The sequence below is a fragment of the Anas platyrhynchos genome, chromosome 5 (assembly GCF_047663525.1).
Source record: "Anas platyrhynchos isolate ZD024472 breed Pekin duck chromosome 5, IASCAAS_PekinDuck_T2T, whole genome shotgun sequence".
Taxonomy (NCBI): Eukaryota; Metazoa; Chordata; class Aves; order Anseriformes; family Anatidae; genus Anas; species Anas platyrhynchos.
In genome coordinates, this window is record NC_092591.1 from 59,355,045 (window position 1) to 59,381,905 (window position 26,861).

The 26,861-nt window shown below is 37.1% G+C and overlaps 1 protein-coding gene across 5 annotated transcripts in view; it reads left to right on the forward strand.

The window, feature by feature from the left end:
* Positions 1 to 26,861, forward strand: part of SPON1 (spondin 1) — a 427,336-nt gene that overhangs the window by 208,029 nt on the left and 192,446 nt on the right. For 4 of the 5 annotated variants that reach the window (XM_072039262.1, XM_072039264.1, XM_072039263.1 and 1 more), the window contains one exon: positions 2,795 to 2,889. In XM_072039262.1, coding sequence (XP_071895363.1) covers positions 2,795 to 2,889 — 95 coding nt within the window. Of the gene's footprint in view, positions 1 to 2,794; positions 2,890 to 6,850; positions 6,870 to 26,861 lie in introns of those variants that run through there. The other variant, XM_038179870.2, reaches the window with a different exon arrangement.

The following is a 26,861-nucleotide window of genomic DNA, read 5'->3' on the forward strand; positions in this document are numbered from 1 at the left end:
AGTTTCTTAAAAAAATAGAGCACGTGAACTATGAAATGCCACAAACTTATCGGAAGAGAGGAGCAGGCAGCAGATGGCTGACAGAAACAAGGAACCACTTCTGGTGAGCAAATAGTTATGGAAGGTGTCTTCAAGGTGGGTGACAGCAAGAGAGGTGAAGCCCATGCTGAAATAGTTTAGGAGCTGGTCCAAGGGGAAGCTTGCATCATTCAGAGTGAATTTAGAAGAGTGAGAAGGAAAGAATAATGCTCTGATGCTCTGCTGGGACACCTGCATGGTCAACGTTTGAAAAGGTGGGCACAGAGCCAAAACTTGAAGAGCTCAGGGTATGATAACCCAGGCTCTGCAATGCTCTTCCCAGAGCCTCCCAGCTTCCTGTGAGCTTGAAACATGAATTTTATGAGCTTCTGTTTGCCCACCATGTGGAAATTCCTGTAGAGAGTAAGAATCTTGAAGGGACCTGGGTATATAGTAGCTGACAGCAATGTGTAGGCGGAAGAATTATCAGAGCTACTGAACTTCAAAAAAAAGATAGAAGAAAGGAAGAGGAAGAAAGAAAATCACACCAGTGTGTACTGAGAATTTTATAGTCAGACACCCCCCCAGACTGCCAGCAAGAGAAAATGACAATAAATGATGAATTAAATGAGATAATAATGCATATCAGTTAACGAGCCTTATAATGGGAGCCAAATTTATTTTAGAAATTGTGTTTAAAGCAGATGATCTGACTTGACATGCACAGCTTTGTTTATTTCGTTATTTTGAGCAGCTATCATCAAAGAAGCACAGGTGTGAATTCCTTTTTTGTTGTTGTTGTTACAAAGCTGATTGCAAAGGCTTTTGAAAACTTGGCTTCCTCAACAAAGTATTCCAGGTTCTCTGTAATCATTTTGAATACAAGATTAATTCTTTTCCTGCAGTAAGACATTATATTGAACGTAACTTAATTCTAATAGTTCATTGCATGGCTTGCTCATGAGTGTTTATATGTAAGCAATTTCCCCTTCTAAAAGTTGGCATATAACAAAATAGCTCTGACTTCTTTAGGCTTCTAAGCATGGAAATTGCCCTGACTTCAGGATGCAGCCTTACAGCAAAAGCAGCAATTACTTGAGGGGGAGGGAGATATTCAGTGGTCGAATAGTTAAATTCGGTGGGGCAGAAATGCGCACACTGCATGGGGTACGAAGCAGAATTTTTTAAGTTATTAACATCTATGTTGTGTATGTCAACTTGTTAATTCTGTTTGTATATCGCATCAGCTTCGTTGTTCATAATTCATTCAGTAGGAAAGACAAGCTATTCCTGTGAAGTCCCAGAAATCTGATCGCCATCTAAGTCTCCATCAAAAGGAGTTTCTGCAAACACCCGAGTGTTTGCAAATGTTGAAGCTAATTCCAAACAAGGAAATCAAATCCAAGTGCTCTTAGTTTATTCTCCTGGAGAATTTAGGGCAATCTAATGTATACGTAGGAGAGATTTAGGTTCAGTTTGGAGTGATTATGAAATCTCAAAGGGAAGACTAGTACATAAATCATCAAATCACTGAAATATATGCATAACACAAGTGCATGTGTTGTCTTTAAGGAGGTGGGATTTGAGGACAGTAATACGTGTTAAAGCCGACTCTCGTGTCTCATTTAAATTTATTTTTCCTTTTATTTTTTTATCTGAATCTGTCACTGGGTTAATAATTGATTCTTATCACCCCAGCCAAGATTAGAATTCCACTGTAGATAATTATATCCTTGTTTCTCAGATGAGGAGAAGAATGAAAGGGCAATAAAATGACTTTACCATGTTAACACAGGGTGCATATAGACTACACTGTGAATTGAACACAACCTGGATGAAAGCATTTCTCCAAGTGGACAAAGTGAAAGCAACCCCCAGATTTTCTCTTTTCTACGTGTGTTTTATTTTCTCTTCATTTACATATAAATAAAATGAGTTAGTCTTCTGGTAATGCATACAAAAAATTGCTCAAGTCCCAGATGGTTTCATTTGCCCAGAGAAATCAATAGCTGTTAGCCCTGAATTTTCGGTTTGAAAAACTCATCTAAAAAGGAAAGTGAGAAATCAAAAGGGGCGAACTTAAGTTCATTTCTTTGTAGATGTAGCCCAGGAAGACTCATGCAGTTTAAGAATAGCTTAGTGAGAACTCTGAATTTATTGTCTTAATAGACTGCATACCGATGTAACAAGGACAAAGAAGCAGATTCTTTTTCCTACTGAAATTTTGCTTTTATTTTCTAGTGGGAATAGGAATGAAGATATATGCATTATATCTCCAGACAATTTCATTGTTCTTCCACTTGCTAGTTGCAAGTAAGGTATTTGTAACAGCTAAAGCAGTTTCTAAAATGACCTGAGACTCTGCCTTTGCACCAGGATTGTTTTGACTGTCAGGCTCATTTTTTTTGTTTGTTTTTTGTTTGTTTTGTTTTGTTTGTTTGTTTGTTTTTAACTGAGATATTTGCCAGGACTGGTTAGAATAGGTCAAAATTATGGAAGTTCCTGAATGATACTACAAGTACAAACTGATTTGAAAAGCTATTTATTAATTTATTATTGCTGAATGTTTTTTAGTAGTAGAACATTGTAGCCATAGTGGTTTAAGGATAGCAGGTGAAGTTTTGATGCACAGAAGCAATATCTTTCCTTAGACCACAGCTGGGAAAACATGGATAAGCTTTCCCTTCTCCCAACAACATGAACTGTTTCAATCAGCTTGTGTTCTGACCTCCTGCAGACTTGGTTTATGAAAATATTAATCTGATCTTTTCTACAGGAATGGTAGAAGATCAGAGCCTGACTCGTTGGTCCCCTTTGGTCTGGCTTCATCACAGGCACTGAATCCCCCTGTGGCGCTTCGAGAATTCCAGGGTGAGTCCAGCAGTGAAGGGACGTGGGGCAGCTCCAGAATGGGAATGTGCAGACATAGACATGTGGGAAGAGGGAGGTTAAGGCTAGCTTGATGCTTTCTGCATTGCGTTGTCTGCCAAGATACATGCTATTTCTTTCTCTGGGATGTATTGAGTGAAGTATCGGGGATTCCTTGCTTCTGACAATTCATCAGATACTTAGGTCATATTATTTCTATGACCATGATGTGGCCCATGTTTGTGAAGCACATACTGAATTTAAATTGCATTTACAATTAATACAAACTGAATGGCTCCCACACCTTTCCCTGAAGCACAAGAAGGATTTATTTATTTTTTTTTTCAGTAGATTTTAGGTTTCATTGCATTTTGTGTAAAGCTCTAAGTACTTGATTGCAAGTTCTGTTCACATGTCTGGAATGAGATTCTTTCAAAAGGTGTTTCTCTGTGGAATAAAAGCACATAATGAATTCTGCTCATTTTCTGGGGAATCATTACTCGCAGCAAAGAAAGTAAACTTTAAATTTACACTTGATATCATAGGTTCTAGAGGGGTGATGAACTGTGACACGAGGCTCTGAATAACTTGAAGCTTAACAGCTGTGAAATTGCAAGAAAACTCATTTGAATATGTAAAAAAAAAGTATTTGAGTGTGTTATGAACAAGATGCTTCTGCTATCAAAAAAGCATTTAAGAATGGAGGCAGAGACCTTTATGAAGACATTGAAAGTTTTTATCATACTGATCGAGCTTAGATCGTCTCACTTGCTGGGTACTTGATTTACCTGATAAGGGTAATTGCTGGATTTTATGCAGAAAAACCATTGAGGTTCAATAACAGAATGTCATTTCACTGGCTTTGAAAACAACATTATGTAAATACACAGTAATGAGTTCACACCAGGAGAGAGAATTCAATGAGGTTTTTTTTCCTTGATCATATGCATTGTCTAAATTTGAACTCCAGATTTGTCGTTGGCTTGACATGTTTTTGATAAACAAGTATTGGGACTTAATGAGCAAGTACAAAGGGTGTAATATCATAGGGGAAACAACGTAAGAATATCAAAATGATTCTAATGGACAGTGAAGTCTCAGCAGTGTAACTTTAATGTCTTACACAAAGAGTCTCTGTAGGTAGAATGATAATGCTCTTTGATGGTCTAACGGCTTCTACTCCTTAGGGATACCCAGTCAGGAATCTTTGAAATGTTTTGTATCAACCTTTTTTTCATATCCCTTGTCAGTTTTGGATTATTCTTTTCTGTTTAGTTAGATGAATTTCACTTTTGATATATGCTCGAACATGTAGTTCTACTCCATAAAAATGACACAATTGGGTCCCATATTTACTTTATTTCAGCAACTAAATGTCAAGTATATTTACTGTTGAAAGTGTAACTTGATAAGTCCTGTATCTGAAAATTCAAGCGAGGATGCAAGTGTTGTGTTGTTTTTTGTTATTTTTTGTCCATCTTCGTTGATGCAGGAAAACTTTTGCAGGAGAAACTATGATTTGGGGCTTGTAGGCGTGTAGACCAGAACTCATTGAACAGCTGTTTTGGTGATGACCAAGAAGGAAAATAAATTCATTTTCTTTCCCTTCTCTGCAAGAGCTGTATATAGGGGTTTGTCATTTAAGATGAGCTATGGCTGACTGTCCACAAGGACCAAATCTGTTCTGTAGCTTGTTGTAGGCTGTGTTAGAAACCTTATGGATGTGTATTCCCTCAGCTGCAGAACTATAGCCAGCCTTTACTACCCAGACCAATTTGCTGTAGAAAAAATCAACTGTATCTCAAAGCGTGTGCTCTGAGGTATAATGCTAAGGTTTCTGCCTTCTAACCTAGCCTTCCTTTCTGAAATAAGTACTTCTCTGCCCAAATTTCTGAAATCTGAAACAAGTTCTTTTTCATGCTCCCCAGAGTTCTCCAGGAGATTTGAACCCTCTAGGTCATCACTGTCTTGAAAAGCCTGAAATTCAGGGCATACAGGCTTTGCAAAAGACTTCATAAAGCAGCCACATTTTAGTCATTGTCAAAGTGCAAAAATGCACAGAAAAGACAGTGAGGAACAATCAAGAAGTACATGCAAAACCATCCTATTTGTGTTGTATTAGGAAACCTCTAAGTTCTGGCCATCCCATTTGTTGGGACTATTCCCTCCTCTCTCAATTTTTAGCTCCTCAGTCTTGTCTCCAGGCTCCCATCCGTCTTTCCAAAGTACCAGCCTTTCAAAACAGGAAAAATCCAGCTGTACGTGTTAGGTGGCTGTCTTGTTTGGCTTCGAATCCACCGTGTATGATTTACTGCTTGTGTAGTCAACCTGCAGTCCAAATTGGGAATGTTTTTCCAGATGATCCTGGACTGAAACGAGCACTTTTTCTTTGACTCCATTTGGATAGATGACTGTGCAGTTTAGTAATTCTGAATCATTATCAACCCAGAATATTCTAGGCAAATACAGAGACCAAAAGGCAAAAGTTAATGACAGCAAAAATTAAAAAATGTTCAGGTAGTGAAATGTGCATTTTTAGCTTTAAAGGAAGCTTTCCAAGGAATTTAAAGCAGCTTGGATTTCTGCTTAGGCTGAATTCTGTGGATTTTGCATGTGCTTGTGCAATACATGCTGAAGAGATGTGGCAACAAATCCCCCTCTGTGGGTGCTTGTGCTGCCTTGGTTAGGGGGTGCACCTAGACACAATAATTAAGTAGTCACCTTTGCAGAAATTACATACTTCAAGAAACATTTCTAAGCATGCTACATCTGCTGACAATTAAACATACAGAATGTTTTCCGTAAAAGTTGTTCTAATGTGTTATGATAAGAACAGATGTTTGCTAATGAACATACTGTGCTTTAATGTTTGAAAATCCAAGACATGCAACATTTGTTTGTACTTGAATGTTGTTGGTGTTTTTTGTTTTGTTTTGTTTTTGAAAGAAAGCTATCTTCATTGGGAATTCATAACGTTGTTCCTACAAACATGAGTAAGTTTTATTTGGGTGAGATGCGCAGTGTGGGGTTTCCAAGGTGTTACTCCATTTCACGGTAACAAAGCCTGATTATTATTTTATTTTATTTTTTTAAACTGCAAACATCAAAGCATTCTTGATCTTTCCTGTTCCTAGTTTTAATTTCGGAGTGTGTCAGTCTAGAGCAACTGCTGCCATGCCAGTATGTCACTCTGAATAGTACACAGTTACAAATGAAATTAAAAGCAACAGGTCATCAAAAATGTAAGCCTTTGTTGAGAGTTGTAACCCTTTCCAAAGGGTGTGACATTTTAGTGTCCTGGTCTTCGTCAGACAGATTCATTTGAACGTTTTCAAGCTTAAGTATTCCTTCATTCACTTGTTAGAGACAATCTGCCTGTGAAATCTGAAACCTGGGGTGGTTTACTTGGAAGTATATCTGAAGCAGGAAAACGAAGCTCTATGGCAAAATTTTAAATTAAAATCTTAAACCAAGTGATTGAGCCTACTTCTCTGACAAAAACTACATCCCTGGGGCACTGACCCCGTGACCCTCTGGGGACCTGGCTGCAGGCTCTGCCCTCCCAACCTGTGTTGCCCCATGGGGCTCATTGGCTACAGCTGGGAGCCTTCCAGTCCAGCCTGCCCAGATCATGGGGCCTCTTCCGGGTGCCCTAAAGGTCCCCCGTCCTCCTCAGACTCCCCTCTTGGGAAGCCTAAACCCTGACCTGCCCCGAATCTCCCATGCCACGTCTCTTTCCCAGTCTGGAGCCTCTGCATTTCCTGGAATATCCCCTGCCAGCAAAACCCCTCTGCAGCACCTCTCCATGGCTGTGAGAGGTGGGTGCACACACCTGGCTGGGAGGGGAGGCAAGATGGCACAAATTAGCTTAATTGGCACTGACCAGCCTCACCAGGCACCTCCCCACTCCAGCTTGACCCACAGCTGCTGCTTGTGCTGCCCTCAGTACACGGCTAATGGGGAATGAAGACAGAGATGTGATAGTAAGTATTTGGATTTATTGCACATAATAAGATTCCTGATTTCAGTGCTTTTCGTGTTACTCTGACTGCGGTGGAACTGATCCTGGTGTCTCCGTGCTCTTGAAGCTGGTAGATATTTTCTCTAGAGAGTTCTAAAGGGCATGTTGAAAGCCAGGGTAAGCTTATCAGAAGCTGATCCTTGAAGAGCTCAGTCAGGATACTTAGGTGAAAATCCATTTTGACCAAATATCCAGAACTATGTACATGTATGCATGTAGTTATTTGTTTATTTATTTTTTTCATTTGTTTCAGCTATTTAAGATAAAAATTCCGAAAAGCGTGTACTGGCTGTGGTGAGATCCCTTGTATATTTGGTTATTCCAAATTCTCTCTCTTTGGCCTTACTTGGGAGGGGTGGAAAGCTTGTTCATCAGCTTGTGAAGCGCAGTTCATTTTCTAATCCTCTAACCCCTTACCAAATATTCTGTGAGAGCAATTTGTTGTCTTGCTAGGTAATATAACAAACTATAAAAACACTCTATTAGCTGTACAGTAGTTGCAAGTTAGTAACTTTGCTAGGGGCATGCAGAATTTATCTTTTCATGTTCAGAAAATCAATGAAAGTTTTATTTTTTTTATTTTTTTTTTTTTATTATATAGTCCAGGAATTTCATTCTCATCCACCAAAAAACCAAACCAAGCTAGCGAGGAAATCTGTGCTAGTATTCTACACAGCTCTATTCTTTCTTTCTTTGCTTGTCTCTTCCATTCCTCTCTTTCCACAGTGAAGTCCTTTGCATACTTGTTAATGTTGTTTAAAAATGTTACGTGTCATGTTTGATATAACTATTACAGAAGATTTATCCAAACTTTATACAATAGAGGTTTTTGTTTTGTTTTGTCTTTATTAGAAATTGAGAATATTTGCTACAGATCTGGAAGACCTGAAACTTAGAACAAGCTCAGCTCAGAGCAGACACAGCTTTTTGTTTGTTTAAAGCTAGAGAACTGTGAATTATAGCTAAAGAAACTTTTCTAAAGTAACAGTATTTGTTCAATACTTAATCTGTAGAAAGGCAAAGTTCTTGTTGGTCAAGGCGCTTCAATTTGTGTTTGTCTGGACATGTTTCTAAAAGATGAGGCAGGCAAGTAAGTTTTCTCCCCAGTCTCTCTCCCACCCATCTTAAAAGCCATCTTAAAATAAATGATTTTTACAAGATTCTTTAGTTCTTTTCTGAAAACAGCGGGAGTTGTTAAATTTCAGTAAGACCGTGCCTTTAGCTACAATGTCACTTACATTCTCACAGAATTGCTTATTTAGCATAAAGAAGGCAAATCTTGCTGTAATTCTGTAGGTTGTGATGTAAAAATAATTACCACCCCTGTCAAGTGTTATTTTCTCCATATTGCAGCTTCTTCCCAGGAAACTTGATGTGAATTGTGGTATAATGTGATGTTAAGCTACAGTTTGCGTGCAGTAAAACGATGCAGAGAACAGGCATTATACCACTCAGTTTTAATGCCACATAATAAATGACATATTTATCATGGGGATTGTGGGGGAGAGGCCAGTTGCTTTAGGGCAACAGATCCTGGTCCCATTGAAACCACCAGGAGTCTTGCCATTGACTTTGCTCATGCCAAGATTTGGATTGTGAATGTTGGTAACTATTCAACTGCAGAACAATAGCAAAATCATGTTCAGCATTAAACAACAAAACAAAACCTTCATTCGTATTCCCCCATATTTATTGTTTCTTATAAATATAAATGTATTCAAAGCCCATCTTAAAAGACCTATGATTTTGTAATTAAATTTGGGCAGAAAACAGAACTACCTCTCTCATCCAACAAACAAAGTATAGATGTATATATCGGTGAAATACTGGCTTATCTACATGAAGGAAAAGGAACACTGACGAGTGGCTCAGCTTGCAAAGGTAGCATAAAGATTCTTTACTGTTTGTGCAGGTGAAGATCAGAGATGCTATCCAACAAAAAAGACTTGAATTCTAAAGAAACGTGGATTTAAATAAACAGTTCCTTAGGTAAAAATAAGTCCAAACACCATGTCTAAGTTAGCAAACATGCTTGTGTGCACTTTTTTTGTAATTACCGTTCCCCATATAAATGTCTTGTGCAAAAATGACAATATCTCATCTTGCCCCGTGATTTTATGTCTTTGTTCTAATTTTGCTCTTGCTAACTTGCAGTAGATCCAGCCATGCTCTGCTACTTTGGAAGCAGAGGTAGGTTGGTATCAGCTGAACGAGCTCCAAAGCAAATGTTGAACTGATCAGGTTCTGCAGCTGCCCTGCATGCTGGGGGGGATGACAACAATTCTATGAAAGGGTGTTTAAAAAACCATTAAAACAAAAAAGCTGTGTGGAACGTAGACATTCCATAACATGTTGGAACATTACCAGAATTTTTCTATTCTTCACCATGAAGCCAAAAAGGTCTTGTGAGTTCCTAGTTTTCTTATGTAGGAATGCCCTGCCAGTGACTATCAAGTTTTCTCCTAGTTCCACCTTGATAATGCAGGGTACTGCATCAGCTGTGTGATCTGAAGTTACCAAACACCAACATGTTTCAACAAACTTTTATTTTTTCTGTTGCGCTCCTCCTGGGAGACTTCTTTATTCTGAAACTTTTTTGTTGCTTTCTGATGTTTCTAAGACTCGTGTACTTTCCTAGGAAATGTAAGTTTTGAAAACTTCTGAACTTGGGCTTCCAGATGTTTGCTCTTTTGAATTTTTTGAGATAATGTGATTGGTTACTTCAAAATAAGTCTTCCTTTTGGGGGATTTTTTTTTTTCTATATCACTCTACTTTGTTAGAATTTGTTTTCACTCGAATATTAATTTTCTGGAGAACAGAAACAGTGGCTTCCCAGGCAGGACATGCACAGTGTCTCTCGTGTAATTTTGTGTTTTCTAATAATTATAAGCAGACGTCAGAATTTTTGATTTTGCTTTTTATTTAATTTTGCCAAGCTTATCAATCTTCTTACTTGCAGTTACAATGTTCTGTGCAGTGTTGTGAGGTGAATAAGGTAGTGGCTGTTACTGGAAAGGCTTTCTCTTGTAAGCCTGAAGACTTCTTAAACAGGAATGCCGGTTTGTGTGGAATAAAATCTAGATGGGTTGTTGTAATGAAAAATAAATGCCAGCCCATTAGAAGAATGAGATTTTATGTAATGGAGTTCACAGAGATTGAGGATGAAATCGTTGCAGGGTGGAGGAGAAAACATTAATGCCGAAGCTTGTATTAACTCATTTGGAATAATTCGGCATAATAAGAGGTATATTTGCTGTAAAATGTGTAAACTGAATGTTGTCGTGGAGTACATGTAAAAATAAACTTTATTATTAGAGAATTCGATATGCAGGAAGTTTGATAGAGATTATTTTCTAGTATCAAATTATCTTTTCACTTAGGCAGGATGAAAGCTGTCTAGTTTATGGCTTTGTTTACTGGCCCAAGTAAGTATGTAGTTATTCCGTGCACGTGGAATATGTTTGTGGAAACACATGATGTTTATCTCTTAAACAGTATTGTGGTTTGGTTTTATCATAAAATTCCAAAGTGGCAACTTACGTGACTACTTACGTCCTATTTGTGGTAGGATGTAATTTGTGGATATTTGCTTTTATCATTTTTGTGTGTGTTTTCATCTCTGCTGATTATTCTTTTTGTGCCCAAGTTAGCTGAATTAGAAACTCCAATTTAAGAGAGATGCGCGAATTAGGTCATCTTATGTATATTGTTATAAAAAATTATTTTGGAGAACTAGCATGAGATGAGCAAGATAGGTCTGCTGTATCTGAAATCCCACTGCAGGCTCTTCAGTGGATCAGATCAGTTCTAACAAAATTATCTTGTCAGCTAATAATTCAGAAGCGGATCTGTAGCATTGACAGAAAAAGTGGCTTGACTGCTGTCTAAGTTTTAAAACTTTTTTTATTTAAATAAGTAACAAGAGCAAAACAAAACACATTTTGAAATTTTAATGAATTATTTCTGCTAGTCAATATATTTTTTTCTTCATGTAAACATTTGAATAACTGTGTGGTTCTAGCTGAGATGCCTGAGGAAGTAAATGTAAAAGGTAATTATCGTTTCAGAAAAATTGAAGTTGTTTGTATGATTTTCTGTGTATTTTAGTTTGTTTTCATTCTGAGATAGTCTAGTAGTGCATCTGGTTCATACGTGTGTCCCCCTGTGATATGGTTAAGTAATGCTTCTTTTTAGCTACGTGTCCATCAGTTTCCATTATTTTTTTTCTCTCTACTGTTTAACTTTCCTAACTTTCTGATTGTGCACTTCCTTTGGACTGTTTTTCAATTTTCTAAATGTGATTCAGGGACTAGCTGTATGCTTATGCTTGCATTTATGTTCCTTTCTGCTGTAGGTTTTACGCAATTCTGTGCATCTGCAAAATGCCATTGATACTTAGCTTATTAAAGGAGAAACAGACGATCTTGTACGAAGACTTTCTTACTGGCTAAATATTATATTTTTCTTGCGCATTTCCATCTTTGTTTAATGGAACGTTTAACCTCAGTTTTTATTTAAGTGTTTTCCAGGCAAAATGCAAGCATTTTCATTCCAGCCTCCACTTTTTTTTTTATTTTTTTTTTAATTATCTTGGGTCTTTTGAACATCCTTCTTCCTTCATAGTTTGTCTTTCTTACAACTTTTTTTCATACTATTAGTAGTTGTGGGGTTCTTGTTTCTGTGTTGTGTTTTCTGTGGTGACTTCTGTAGCTCTGATTACTTCCTTCAGAGTAGCTCTTCTACAGTATTCAAGACTGTGCCAGGACAGCCATTCCTTCTGTGTACTTTTGAACTAATTGGGCATCACTTACACAGTTTAAAATGCAAATAAATTGTTTTAAGACTTAAAGCCTGGATACTGCGTTTTTGCAGTTTATATGCAGTTTATGCAGCAACCAACACTGTATTAAAAGAGCCCGACTTCTTTCGCTAGTCAATGTGACAGCTTTCTCTGTTCAAGTGGTCGGTAATACCTCTACTTCTATGTTTTCATCCTTAAAGCTTTGGGATTTGTAGTTTATGATCTAGAACAGCCTTCTTCCCATTAACAAGCCATAACAGTAGATGCATATTTAAGAACAGCAACTGTTTTGTGTTGTTTTTTTTTTTTTTTTTTTTTTTCCTCTCAGACTCCTAATTATTTGCATTGCTGAGCTACATAATGAAAATCAGAGCAATAATGTATTTTTTGTGAACTCTGCTTTTCATTAATGTTTATGGAAATTTAATCCAATTTATAGACTTTCACATCCGGATTTTAATGTTGACATTGTTCACTTCCATTTTTCATATGGCATTTTAAACACACAGAAAACATAAAAGTCTAGAAATGGATTTCAAAAGGAACCAGAAGAGGCTGGTGGGTTTGTAAACATTAACATGCCACCAGGACCTCCTTTGGAGTCTTGGTTTTTATTCCTTGATGACATTATGATCTTATTTAGAGACACGTTTTGACAATGAGAAAACTAAGATGTTCAAAAATGTAAAAAAAAATATTAGTAGAAGATGGAAAATACCTGTTGCATAACTGATCTAGTATCTCATAGACAGTGGATAAATATTTTTTTTTTTGAATGCAGCATTATAGCAGTGGTACCCAACAATATGCCCATGATTTCTGCAAAGCCCTCTGAATTCTACAATTGCAAACTGTTTCCAAGACTCTGCTATTTCATCATTATTACCTATTATTTTCTATAGTCAAGGTGTAAAACTGTGCAGGGTGTTCACAGTATTCCTTTGCAAAAAGTCTAATACAACTTGCTACCATTGTTTCCCTTTTAATTAAAAAAAAAAATAAATCTCAATTTGGTTCCATAGCTCTTTCGTGCTTTCTTGTCAGGTATCAAAGCGTGGAAATTTGGTACGCAGAGCGTGGTGGCTGTTAAATTTAACAGGAGTTCAAGATGTGACTGGGTAAATCCATATGAGTCAAAATTGAAAAAATTCTGAGCCAGAATTTGTTTGGGGAGAGCGATGCTGGAATGGTACCAATACGTATGTTCTTCCTTGCCCTGCTTCCTGAGGTATCTGCCAGTGAATATTGGGCTGGGGGACGGGGAGGTTGTCTTGAGCTTTGCCCAGGAGGACTTTGCCACGTGCCGTAACTGATGGGCTCCGCAGTCTTTCCATGTCCCTGCTTCTTAAGAGGTGCTGGTGGACCTGCAGCGCAGCCTGGCTGCTCCCACGGACTCGTTCTCCATATACACACGTACTTCAGTCGTTTCCTCAAATGCCAGTCCTTCAGCTCTGTTGACTATTTGAGGCTTCATTCGCTGTTGCAAATTTATTGTCTTGCTGAGAAGCTGCAGATAAAATTTCAAAAGGAAAGAACTATATTGCAGAACAAAAGGAAGATGCTGCTGCATCAACTTGCTTACTGCTAGCAACAGCTGTATTTACCATAAAGGTAAATGAGACTCCCTCGAGCAGAGACTATGAGTAGTTATAAGCAAATGTCAGCAGATCTTATGAACTCTTTTAGTTAATTCAACTTCTGAACCATTTCCCACTCTTTTGAGGCTTTTATCAAGCTGCTGTCGTGTTCTGCTGAAAATTAGAAGGTCTTTTCAAAGCTATGTGGCTGAAAAGGAAAAAAGGCTTTCAGTGTGAGTATGCTCCTGCTGAGCTCTGTGCAGGCGATGCTGAAATCATGGTGTACATCTGGATGTTAGTGTAGCAATTCTTAAAAAGTGATTCATGAAGGTTCTTGGTGTTAGATGCCTTGGGGCTTGCTGTGTTTTTCTGGGACAGTGCACATACCTGCAGCATGAACAGGCAGATAAATAAGTGGAGTGGGACTCAATATTTTAAATAGACTTTTAAATTAAAATTTGTAAATATGACTTTATGTTTTTTAGCTGATGCAGGAAAATGTACATAATTGGAGAGTTCATACATGTAGATTGTGTCTTCTTCACAAGTATTCTTGTTTGTCTTCTTTTGCTTGTGAGCCTTCAGACTTTGTTGGTAGTGGCATTTCCTATAGGTCTGAGGGGACCGATTGCATGGTGCCAGGGCAGTAGCACAATCATGTTGGGAACTGTGCTGTCCTGCTGGAGTGTTGTGGTGGCAGGGGTATATAGGAGAATTTGTAGAAGAGCCTCAAATAAAAACTTTGCAGGGAAGGGCATTGAAATGCTATCAAAGCTGGACCGTTAGCTTTTACAATCTTTTTTATTTCCTTTCCATTTGAATAGGAAAATAACCAGAGTCTTCCCCTGACATCTATAGGTGCTTCCTCTTGTGCTAAATACCTTTTTCTTTCCATTTTTGTTCTTCTACTATTATTTTTCTATAAATTCTTATGAGAATAATCTGACTTTAAAGCTTTTGAACTATTTAGAATGTTTTTATTTTTTTCTTTTTGGTACACTTCTGATTTCAGATTTCAGTTATGGCTGTCAGGGCCAAAAGAAAGCAAGAGCCTTGCCTCGAGATATTTTTCCTGTTTAAATTGCAAAGACCAAGAAATCTCTTAGGTCCTATCTTTGATGAGATCCAAGTATTGAAAATTTGAAGTAAACTTCTAAGTGTTGTATGCTGTTTATATGACTAGAGCATCCGGACTGAATTCACTGATTAATTGAGAAGTCATAGAGAAGATGAGGCTGTCTGTTTTACCTGACACTTCTTCCTGCGTGCCTCCAGGCCAGCAGACCAGTCCCAACATTTAATGGTAAATCTTGCAAGATCTTTCACGTCAAATCAGTCTCGTGATCTGTTGTGTCTGCAGATCAGAAGTCTGGTGATGTATCAAAAGAAGTAAGAGTATGCCAAGATTTTTTTTGAAGTAGCAATGGAAGTCTTTTGACAATAATCAAGCTAAGCAAATAGCATGGACTCATTTAGTGTACTGAATATGCTCAGGTTTGCTGGAATGCATAAAATCAGATACAGACTATGCAACTGACTGCTAATGAATGTGAGTAGAGGCTTAATTGATGCAATTGGAGGGTTGGTGGTAGGAGGATTTGAGGGCTGCAAACCTCATATGTAGATGGAAGAGTAACATTATCTTTGCATTTTAAGGATTGTTATTTTTTTTTTTTTCTATAAATAAAGTAGTTTGGGGACAGAGAACAATATGGCACCCATTTGGTGTTTGTTCTTGCATTTCCAAAGGCAGAAATCCATAGTCTGACTGTGTCTCTCCTGTTCTTTAATAAGTATACTCTAAAACCAGGTTCATGTTAGTTGTGCTGATTTAGGAAGGCAGCTTGTGTTTTTGTTGCTGATTTGGCCAAGCAGCAAGATGCAAGTACCAGTCCTTCCACAAACATACGTAAACGTGGGACCATACGTACCTAACCACATACTGTTGTTTTGATGGAGAGGGCTAGAAAGAAGCAGCACCATCTACTGACTGAAATGCATCATTGCCAATCCCAGTCAGATGAACAGAAACTGTCATGCAATCTGTGTGTCCTAACCATGTGAATGTAATTACAAGACCTCCGTGGTTTATTAGCTAACTAAATAGCAGTAATAGCTTCAGTTCTGCTTCCTACTTCTGTTTTTTTTTTTTTTTTTTTGTTTTGTTTTGTTTTGTTTTGTTTTGTTTTGTTTTTCCTTCTTTCTTGTTTTAATGTTACCTTGTATCGATACAGGTTTAAAAGCTGATCTTGCCAGCTTCCTGCCAATTCAGTTGACAGTGAGGACTTTTAGCTATTTGTTGATGCTGCTTGTAGCTGTTGGGGAGCGATGGAGCTTGAGTGATGGGAAGCTGTTGAAATAGTCTCCATAACTAAGGTGCTAGGTAGGATGGCAGGTGCAAACTGAAGCTTCAGATCCTAAAAGGTATTTACAAACACAATGAATATTTTGGAGCTGATTTTCTGTTGGGCGTAGGAGTTCACCTTTGGGAAAATTGGTCTTGTACAGGGGAATTTCTCCTTGGCTTTAATGGAATACTGAGCAAAATTTGTTCTCCTTCCTGCTTAGGTACTATCTGTTCCAAATGCATTGTTATTAGTCAATACAGCTAAAGTGTGTAACCTGTGAGAATAGGGTATCTCCTGTTGAAAGCTTTACTCTTTCACGTGTGCACAAATTTAAGTTGGTTCTTATTTGTTTTATAAGGATCTTTCTCTTTACGGTATTTTACAGTTAAAGTTATATGTTGTTCTATAGTCCATTGTTGTAAAATAATTTGTACTTCAGGAAGAAAAGTCCTGCCACGGTCAATTGGAATTTTCCACTAATGCAGGTACAAATTTCCAGATCTAGGAAGGTGATAAGGGTAAAACTATTTTCCCTCCCTCTCTCTGTCCAGATGAGACTGATAAATGTTTCCTCTAGAATAGAGCCGTAATGTGTTGTAATCCAAGAGGTGACTGAAAGGAATTTTGACAAAAAAATAAAAAATTAGGTCTCTTACAAATTAATTGGAACTCTTATTGTCTATTACAGGTCTTCTGAACGTTTTGAAGATCTTTTGTAAAAGACATAGAGCACTACATTCTTTTTGATACTCTATTTATATCCTGTCTGTTCTTAACAGCAAATTTTACAAATGTGGTATTTAGTCATAAGCTGTCACTCCAGAAACTTTTTAAATCCAAATTGCTTTACCTGTCCCTTAGAAATGCATCATAATCACTGGTTCAGAAGGCAAAAGAGGTAAATGGTTTTCAAAGTATTTGAAAGCAAGGCCAGTTACAAGCATGAATTTGAAATTGTAAGAATCACTGTCTTACAGTTTTATTCTTGAATGTATGCTTAACGTTCCAAAAATATTTCATTTCCAAATGCTGTACCTGAATTTTAATTCAGCTTTCAATATTTTATGGGTGGATTTGTTGAAATGGTTCCCACTGGGTTAGTTAATTATCTGATTTCATGGGCGCAACGTGTCAAGGCATCAGAGCGGGGAAAAATTCCAAGTGCAAGTAACTGATTTCTTGTTGTTAGATCACCAAAATATTTGTGTGTGTGGTGGATTCCTTTCCCCTGTGCGTAATAGATAACTTTTTATCACAGTTGCATGGAAAGCTTGAGCCTCTGGAGTGTGTCAGGTTCTGGCATATGTTTCCCTGGCCTGAAATAAAGACTTGCTATGGAAACACTGAATTCCGTAAGCTTTAGCATTAGTGGGATGCATCTCTTTCAACAGACTTCAGAGTTGTAGAAATCCCCCCACTTCATAATATAGCTAACTTCTTAAATTTGAGAGTCCTTACTGTATTGTGTCTGGTCTGAGTTGACTAACCTGGTGAGGCTTTGCAGAGGTAGTATGTACCACCTTTGACCTGTCTTAAATTTGGAAAAAGGAAGTAATTTTTCAAAATGAAATCTGAATCAGATGAAGATTGGATAAAATGAAGTCAGATCATATAATGGTAAATGTAGCTGTGGGGCTGAGGGAAAAAAAAGTGGTAACAAGTTGATATTTGTAATCATGCCACAATATCTCTGTTCTTTGTTCTGCAATTGAAATATGCCTCTATCCTGTGTCAAAGCATGCGTAACTTAGTGATAGCTGTTCCATAAAAGTTGTTTTCATACTTCAGCAATACTTTTCTATCCCAGTGTCTTAATTCCCAGTGACAACTCTGCTAAGTCATGCTTAAGGAACTATTAAGTTTATCCCTTGTCCTGAATGCCTGAATCAGTATTTATGAATTTTCAGTACTCTCTGGATAAGCTTTAATTATCCCTGAAGAAACCTTAATGCCACGGATTACCTCTGGGGCAGGGGGAGAGAACTGTTTTGGTGCCTCATAAACCTCTTAGAAACTGCAGGCTCGTACTTATGAAAAATAAGTACTTTGTGACATTTGCCTAAAACGCAGATGGAGACTCTCTGCTATATCCTGCTCCGCAGATCATAAGCAGAGATTACGTTGCATTAGGCCTCCATGTTCATTGAGTTCCTGAAATTTTCATTCAGCTTGAGTAATGTTTTTCATAAAAAAGATTTTTCTTTTTTTCTTTTTTTTTTAGAATGTAATTGGAATTTGGAGTACAACTCTAAAGCTGTAAAATTATCTCAGGGAATTAAATTCTCAGGAAATTAGAAATTATGATAGTGTTCATTTTTTTTCCAGATTTGAATTTGAGATTGGTTTCTCATCTCAGAAACATTAAATAAACGCCAGCATTTGAACACTTGGAGCTGTACTTTGTCTCTATGTTATGTTATTTGCAAACCCAAATACTGGAAGTTGAAATCCAAATATTTTCTTCGGTTTCTTTGTTCCTTATGCTTTCCTCTTAAAGTGTTATCTAGTTTCAGACTTTTCTCAAGGTTTGCTGAAAGCACCGGGAGATTTAATAAACTTTCCAGCGGGCCACCCTTCAGCTTTTTGTATGTAAAGAAACTGTTGTCCATTTCTTGTGTTCTACTGTTTCAGTGCAACAAGGAAAAAAATATTTGATCACCTCCTGAATAAACGCCATGACTAGGATTTGGGGAAAATCAAAAGAAAAGTGCTAAACCAGTAGTCAATTTATACCGAACATGTAATTATAAAATCAGTGTAGGAGTTTAGGTTCTTCCTTGTTCACTAATGAAAAGACTAGTTAGGAGTTGAATGTAATTAGTGTAGTATTTGTCCCCTATTATTTCAGATGTCAGATATTACCTTGATACTCCACATAAAAATAACAAGATGATGTCAAGAAATCTTATAATACTTTGAGTAACAACTTCTCAAGAAGTGGGATAAGATAGAAGTGATTAATCAAGTTAACTGGATTTATTTTAACTTTTCAAATACTTGGTATCTGTGTACTTAATTGATATGTGCATGGGAAATACTGTAGATTTGGGGAGAGACACTAATTTAGCAGACCACTTCTGTTGAAGTTGAACTAAACCACTTGTTCTGCTCTTCTCTGATTGGTGTAGCTATGAATTAGTGGACAACAGAACACAAATTCCTCGTAACTGGAAGTGATTATTGAGTAGAAGATTTGCTAGCCCTAGAAATGGAATTATTCATATAATAACATCAATCACTAGCAGATAAAATAGTAACACCACAGTGAAGAGCGTCCGGTTGGAATAAGCCACTAACACTTGAACGAGAAAAAAACTTATAGAGGTGTGTGAGTCTTCTGTTAGTGGATGCAGTTTCTTCTTTGAAAGTGAAGCCTGCCACATTATGGCAAATGTGTATATATATATTAATTTAAAATCCAATTTTATGTATACCTTTAATCATTTCCTGACGATAGGCCAACTTGTATGGTTTAGTCTCCCAGAAGTTTATCTGAACAAAGCCTCCAGAATTTAGTCAATTCCCAGTGCTTGAGCAGGATCTCATTTCTCCAGCTTACGCTGGGTGGCTGCTGGCTGTAGGAACTGAGCTTTGCATTCCTGAGGGTCAGTGAAAGAAAGCTGTCCCACTACGGCAAAACCTGTGAACACGGACAGCTCCTAAAATGGAGGCAGACTGCATTGTATCCAATTATTTCAGAGAAGTGCATGACAAGAAAGAAAACGAATTCATAAATAGCATTTTGAGAGAATGTCCCTTCAAGGGAAAAAATGATGCTTTAGTGTATTTTATAAATAAAATGGATTGCTTGATATGTACAGCATAGGTGAACATATATCATGTAAGTGGCTTTGCTCCAAATACACAAGATACTTCAGTTAGTCTGTCTGTCTTTCACATTTTAATGCACTTTTTATGTGATTCTTGGGTGGTATTTTGAGTCCTTGGGTCTATGATCCCAATTTCTTTTTAAAGTATATGTATAAAGCAGTGGCAGCATGTGCTATGAGCAAAATCGGAAATCAATACAAATGAGTGTTACTCAACATTACAGCTCGTATTTAATGTATTGGTCTAGATTTTATTTGAACCCAAATAGCTTACTGTGCCATTATTCGTTCCGATTTGGAGCAGTTCTATGTTCCTGGTTTGCAAAAAAAATATTTTGTAAAAAATATTCTCCTTTCTGAAAGCTGCTGTGAAATAGTAGATGTTAATAAGTGACACAAAATAGACACTGCCATGACTTTTCCTATCAACATTTGGAATGAACGCTGCAGAACTGTGCACAACTATCGGTGCCTTTGAGTTTGTATTTTGCTTTATGGGAACTTGGAGGGGGAACGAGCAATGATAATGGTTTAAAAAATAATAATTTCATTAGTGTCTCTGGAATAACTGTCATCGACTCCTGTAGGAGTTGAGTGGGCTCTGAAGCTGTGGTGAGTTTGTCTAAAGCCTGATCTGTGCTCTGAAAATTGAATAACCTTTGCTTTTTCCTGATTATTTTTGTTTTACCTGTTTGTGATTGGAAGCTCAAGTCCTTAAGTGCTGTGCTATGAAAGGATTTAATCCTGTAGGTATTATGGTCCTGAACAAAACCAAGGGTTGTTCACCCAAATGGTACAGTTAATTTTGCAGACTGTCGGGTCAGGTGAGCTAGAGGAGTGTTCTTTATTGCACCTCTCTCTTGACATCCTTTAATAATTTTGTCCCTCTACTTCATACTTTTTACACACATAATCTGATGGAGCCAAGTAATACCCTGCCATCTCACTCTGAGCACAGATCTCCTTAGTCACCACGCTACTAGCACCATTTCATTGAACAGATTTCTGTGCAGGGTGAATCAACGCAAAGGGATTCCCACTTCCCCTTTCTGTGACTAAACAAAAGCAGGCCCAAGTGAAAATACTGTGGTGACAATCTGGTAATAAAATACTTTTGCCATTGTTTTAAACCCTCACACATACAGTTATTACTTGCTGAAGTAGATCGCAGTTTTCAAAATATATTTGGTGACTGGGAAAATATAAGTTACGTTGTTCTTGTAGTGTCATAAAACTACAAATGGTGACATAGTGAATAAATGCAATCAAAAGTAATAATTCAAAAAAAAAATTACACCATTTATTTAAAACTATGCCCATAATGTTTTGTGAAAGCACTTTCTTCTGAGATAACTTATGATAATTATGTTTATTTCTAAACCCCTATATACAAATTAGCTACTTAATATTATCCCATCTTATTTTTGAAATAACTAGAACACAAAGAAGTCTAAGAGACTTGTCTATGCTTAAACGGATAGCCTGCAAAAAGCCACTATTGAGTTCTTGATAGAGGCTTGAAATTGTGTTTATACAGCCTAAGGAAATACATAGGCAGTATGGGTAGTCTTCTTTGGTTGGTTTGGTTTCATGTTTTTTAACTCTGGATTTTATTTATCAAACACTTCACATGTTTGGAGTTCATATATACGACAACTGAGTTAGGAGGCTGTTGCCATATGTACTTAAAAAGGTAAAAAGAAATGTCATTTAATGAAATTGAGATATTGCTAATACTTTCATAAACTCTGCATTGTGAAGTCTAGCTGTTTAGCTGCCTTTTTAAAAATTCCTTTTGACTTCCCTGACATATTTTATTGTAGTGTTTTAATGCTCATCTATGCCTGAAAACTGCAAAGTTTGGGACGTGTTTCTTCTAGGCTGCTTGAAAGGGAAACAAGTGCCAACCATTTGGGTTGGAAGCTTTCCTGCATTAATTCCTGCTGGAATTGTAATGTTTTCAGAATCTGTTCCTGCTATTAAGGTTTGTTCATTACTTTGTGTTGTTTCTCATAACCAGCCATCTTTAACAGTGGAGATGCAAGCAGCTGATGAATAGGTGGTAATGACTGAGGATTTTAAGATTCTGTGTATTTTTGGCACCAAAGTTACCTTGTGGATTTATCACTGTTTTTATATAGAAACATAAAGTGACAGAGCTGATAAATAATGTACAAAGCTGTGCATTACAACAGAAAGATAAAAACTTACGTCTCCAATTGGTATGCATCATTCTTCTGTTTATCAAATGAATTAATGAACCATCTGCAAGAGTATAGTTAGGCTCACAAATGCCCATGCCTTATTTCTGCTTAGCTATCACCTGATGTGCATCTTCCAAAAGACATGTTTTGACAGATTGTTTCTGAAAGTCTGAAGTTATAAGGTAAACTTTTTAAAATGAATAAATAAGTCTTCTCTCAATCTAATACAAATAATTATTTCCCCTACAGAAGTGACTCTGAGCAGACCAGTCACCTCTCCTCTCACCAGGTGACAGACCTGGCAACTCCTGCAGTCAGCTCCCTGTGCAGTGCTGTGGGACGTTCAGCTAGCTGCCCTGCTTTTGGGTGTCTTTCTGTACGTTCAGTCATGTTTGTCACACAAACAAGCAGAGAGACCTAGTATTTTTGTAAACTAGAAACGATGACAGCTCTGAGCCTGTGTGTAAGTCTTCCAGGGTTACCTCAGCTGAGTGCAAAGGCAATAACCCAATTCTTTGCCTAGTTACATTCAATACTTTTATTCTATAGTTTATTATAAATGGCTTTATTAGCGTCTCTTGCTCATACCTTTTGGAACCAAAATATTGCATCCTCTCCAAAATGTTTTTGTTTCTACAACATTTCAGTGTTGTTTTCACATTAGTTATACACTAAACATTCAATGTGCACTTCACATTCTCTTTGCTTGTAAGACTAACAGCTTTAAGATCGCATTCATGTAATTCAGTATTTGCCAACCACTGCAATCCAAAATAAAGCTTCATCCAAAAACTGGCAGAACATTTGTTAGGTAGGAGGGACAATGACAAAAACCTGAAGGAATCTAAACACCTCAACAAGAAGTGAAACAAGGAAGCACAAATTGTTAATAAAAAATCTCTCGGTCAGCCATCAAATGCCCATCTGCTTTAGACAGGTGTAATCCCAGTTGAACCTTTCCTTGGCAGCATTTCAGGGAAAAGCTCATATGTTCATTATGAGGAAGTTCTCCTGAAAAATATCTTTAGGCCAGGACTGACTGAGGTGTCTTTAACACAGTCTACATGTCTTTTTATATTTTTATTAATGTCAGTCTATGTATTGCAATCAGTTGCATAAAAATCAGAGGAATGCAGATAAAATGTAGGGAGTGGTGGTTTGGAGACTGGTTTCTTTCTCCACCAGCTCTGAGTCATAGTTGTTCTCTGCCCTTTAGCTGTTGTCTTTTCTGAAGAAAACGATTTTCCTTAGCATTGGGAACATGTAGCATGTGCTATCTTTTGGAGCTCAAAAAATTGTGAATATAGATGCTTATCACTTTGCAAGTCAAAGGTTTCAAGTGTTCTTCTAGAAAGCAAGGAGCAACCAATAAACAGGAAACTTTACGCAGAGCAGCAGGACATCTGACATTTAAAGTGGAGAAAGGGGGCTTATATCTGCTGTGTAAATGCTTTCTCAGTTCATTCCTCAGCTTCCAGTTCTTCACAAACTCGGACTCCTGGCGCTCCTTGTGGCGCTGAGGGACATGGTTCAATGATGGGACTCGGTAGGTCGGGTTGATGCTTGGACTTGATGATCCAGAAGGTCTTTTCCAACCTAGATAGCTCTGATTCCATATAAAGTTCCTTAAAATAACACCACGTTCATTTAGCTTTATAGACATTCACTGTTTTTGTGGGGATAAGTTAAATGCCTGCAGTGGTCTTCTACCTTGCTTGCGTTGCCCGATAGGCCTCATAGTCAAACAAATGAAACATTTACGGAAAAGCCCTAGAAGCCTCATGCTTTCCTGAGGCTTCTATCTCCAAGCAAGCTATTTTTCAGTTATAACAGTGTTTTCCTTCATTTCGTAGCTGGTTGACCAAAGAGGTCATCAGAAACATGCACATACTGCAAATAGCCCTGAATGTTTAGTTCCAGGACTCACTATTTCTTTGGTTTTAATCATCTTGCTGTTGGTGTCTTCTTTGTTCAATCTAGACATTCGTTTTATTTGGCCGTGGTAAAGCCTTCGCAGATCAGTTATAAATATCTCGACCTCTGTATTACCAACTTTGTTCAGAAATCACACATAAGACTTTAAAAGAATATTTTCTGATAGTTTTGAATTTTTGAATGATTGCTTTGCAACTGCAGGAGCACCACCCTTTGTTAATTAGCCTGTTATGTGTTGGTAAATAGCATGTGAAACGTTTCTGTCTTTTGGGAGAGATTGCAAATGACAGAAACAAAAATAAAAAAAAAACACACTACTACTAAATGCTAAATTTACCAATTTCTTGGTAATTAAATGAACACTTAGACACTAGTGAGCAGCTCCTCTTCTGTCCTGCACTTGCTATAATAATCACCAATATCTTTACCAAAGGAATGTGAAATTTTGTTCTTTTCATAACAGTTTTAAGGCTTCGTGAGTATAAGCATGCAGAATTTAGCATCTGTCTCAGGTGAAACCAAACACTGGAAAGTGAGATTTAAAAACAACAACAACAACAAAAAAAACACACCACCACCAACAGAAGCAAAAGCAGCTAAGTTCTTAATTCTCTCAGGAGATCCTACTGATGTATTTGCAGCTTTAGGCACTCGATTCTTATCCCGTTATCTTCCACAAGTATGTCACCTTGGACAGTCCTTATAAGAATTTACTTTCCTATTTTTCAGGTTCTACCTCCTTAAGTAGCACCTATAATTAAGCTTTGGATAGCTGTAATTCTTTTTTAAAGGAGTCTTAAAAGGTTTTTTAAACGCCAATTCATACTACTTACAGCAACAAACTCCAGGTGCACAGATGCTGGCTACTTACCATGAGCTTACAGTTAGTTTTTTTCAATCAACTACTTCTCTAGAATTTGGGAAGTTAATTTCTGTTGTTTTTTTATTCTGTGGAAGTCTAGTTATATTTATATTTTCCTCACTATGGTTCAATAGCAGTAATTGAGCATCCTGCTTTATAGATGTTTTGTATGTGCCTCCGTACCTTGCATACATTAACTAAATTGCAAGGACTTGCATTTGGTCATAAATTCTTGCAATCAGTACAGCAAAGGAATACTATTAAGAGTTTCCAGTCCAGGCTATAATTTTATGGTTAATTTTCCTACGGAAAAGCGTTTCTAACTGACCAGTTGTCTCTGTCTGTCCCCTGTGATGCAAGATAACTGGCTTTACAAAATGCCTCATGAACCATTTCATTGCAGGAGGGTTTTTTCTCTCTGATCCATAATTATGTTTCAAAACTGTCACTCCTCATCAAATATGATTCAGAATTACCCAGTGCACAGTATATTTCTGCTTCAATAATGCAATGTCTTTTTAAAAGCCAGCTTTCTTGTTACAGTAGGAGAATACATAAGATGGTAGGAGTGTTACTGTACTTCCAATTAGGGTAAAACAGACCTAATCAAATAAATCACAAGTCCTTTCATGAATCTCTCTTTATTTCCTAGTATGTTTAGCAAAACTCAAATGAAGCTGTTGAATTGGCACAGTAGGCCTGGCTCTGATGCCTCATCTCAAATATGAGAAAGGTAGAACAATTTCTGGAAAGCAAAGCCAGAAAGTGTTTTGAATGCCCAAACTTTCTCCCAACAGAGAGCCTTTTACAGGAGGTAGGTTAGGTTTTGCTTCAGAGATAATTTTTTTTTAAACTCTGCATCTTTGTGCTCTGCTGGGGATTGGTTATGGCTACATTACGTTTATGGAGCCATAGGAGCCTTGTCCTTTGATGAAATGTCAAAGTACTAAAAAAAATAAAACACTTCACAGTAAAGGAGGTATCTTATGTCATTACATAAAGTTATTTTCTCAACAATTTTGATGAAATTGGGTTATTGACATTTTTTCAAAATATGCTGTTTCCATAGTTGCTGTTTGAAATCACATTTGGTGTCATCGCTTTTGTGTACAAATTTACAAAAATCTTTCAAATGCTTTCAGATTTCAAACAATTTCTGAGAATAAGCTAAAAAAGATTTTATCTTCCAAGTGCTGCATAATTTTGAAAAGCTCTTTCTTGTCTGTCTGGAACTTAGATTCTTGAATCGGTGAGTGCGATCTTTTTCCTTTATTGAGCAGTAGAAAGCAATAACATAGCACTAAGCTGGTAGGGATTTAGTTAGTGACAAACCATCAGTGGTACTTCTATCTTTGCCATTACATACCTTAATGATTTAAAAAAAACTGCCAAAAGTTTTATGGCCTACCCTGTGCATTCTTTGCTATAAAGTTTCACAGGATTGTTCCAGTGATTAAATCCCAGTTATAAATAACACATTTGTCAACAGTTGTATTGTGATTCATCTTTCATAAATGGGGTCCACTATGGAAGTGAGTAGTGACATGCTGTATATTGCTAAGTGAAAGAACATAAAGACTTCCGTATTACAACATGCTAAAACTTCACAGCTTCTAGATTAAAGTTTCAAGTCATTAATAGTATAGTTAAGAATTAGGAGATAATAATAGTGAGTTGTTAGGATATCAAACAAATCTCATTGGACGTGGAAAATATGTAAATGCACTGTTAAAAGACAACAAATTAGACCGCAGTGTGAAAACTACATTTTTCATGCTTTTTCTAATTGTTTATTTGTGGATGTGCTTACTCCCTTGTAGAACTGCAGCTCATTTAACCTGCAATATTTTAAAATATTTTTTATTTTTAAATTGGATCAGGACTTTCAGGCCTTTGTTGAAATAATTTGGGCATGTGTTATTTTATGAAGTCTACTTTACTATTAGCTTGCTTGACTCATAAATGGGGATCAGATCCATAACAATTCTAAAAACTTTGAAGTGCAGCCTAAAATAACTGCTTTAAGTCAGATTTCCATTAACTTTGTTCTGCCTAAAATTCTAAGATGTTTAAGTTGATCAGAACCTCTGTAATTTTTAGTGTTTCATCAGTTATTCTGAAAATATCCAGGTGGATCTGTTTCTGAACAGAACCCTGTTCTTTCCGTACTGAAATTTAAAAAAATATTGTACTAATAACATTGTATGCTTTTTCTCTGAAAAGAATGGTTTGCTACTCTGCAGATCACTACTGAATGAATAAGGCATAAACTAATTATTAGCATTTTCCACTGGTGGTGCTTTTCAAAAGTTACTGTGCAATACCCTTACAGAAAACATTTTTGTCATAATTTCGAAGTAAATTCTTCAGGAAAGAATATTGTTGTGGTTTTGACC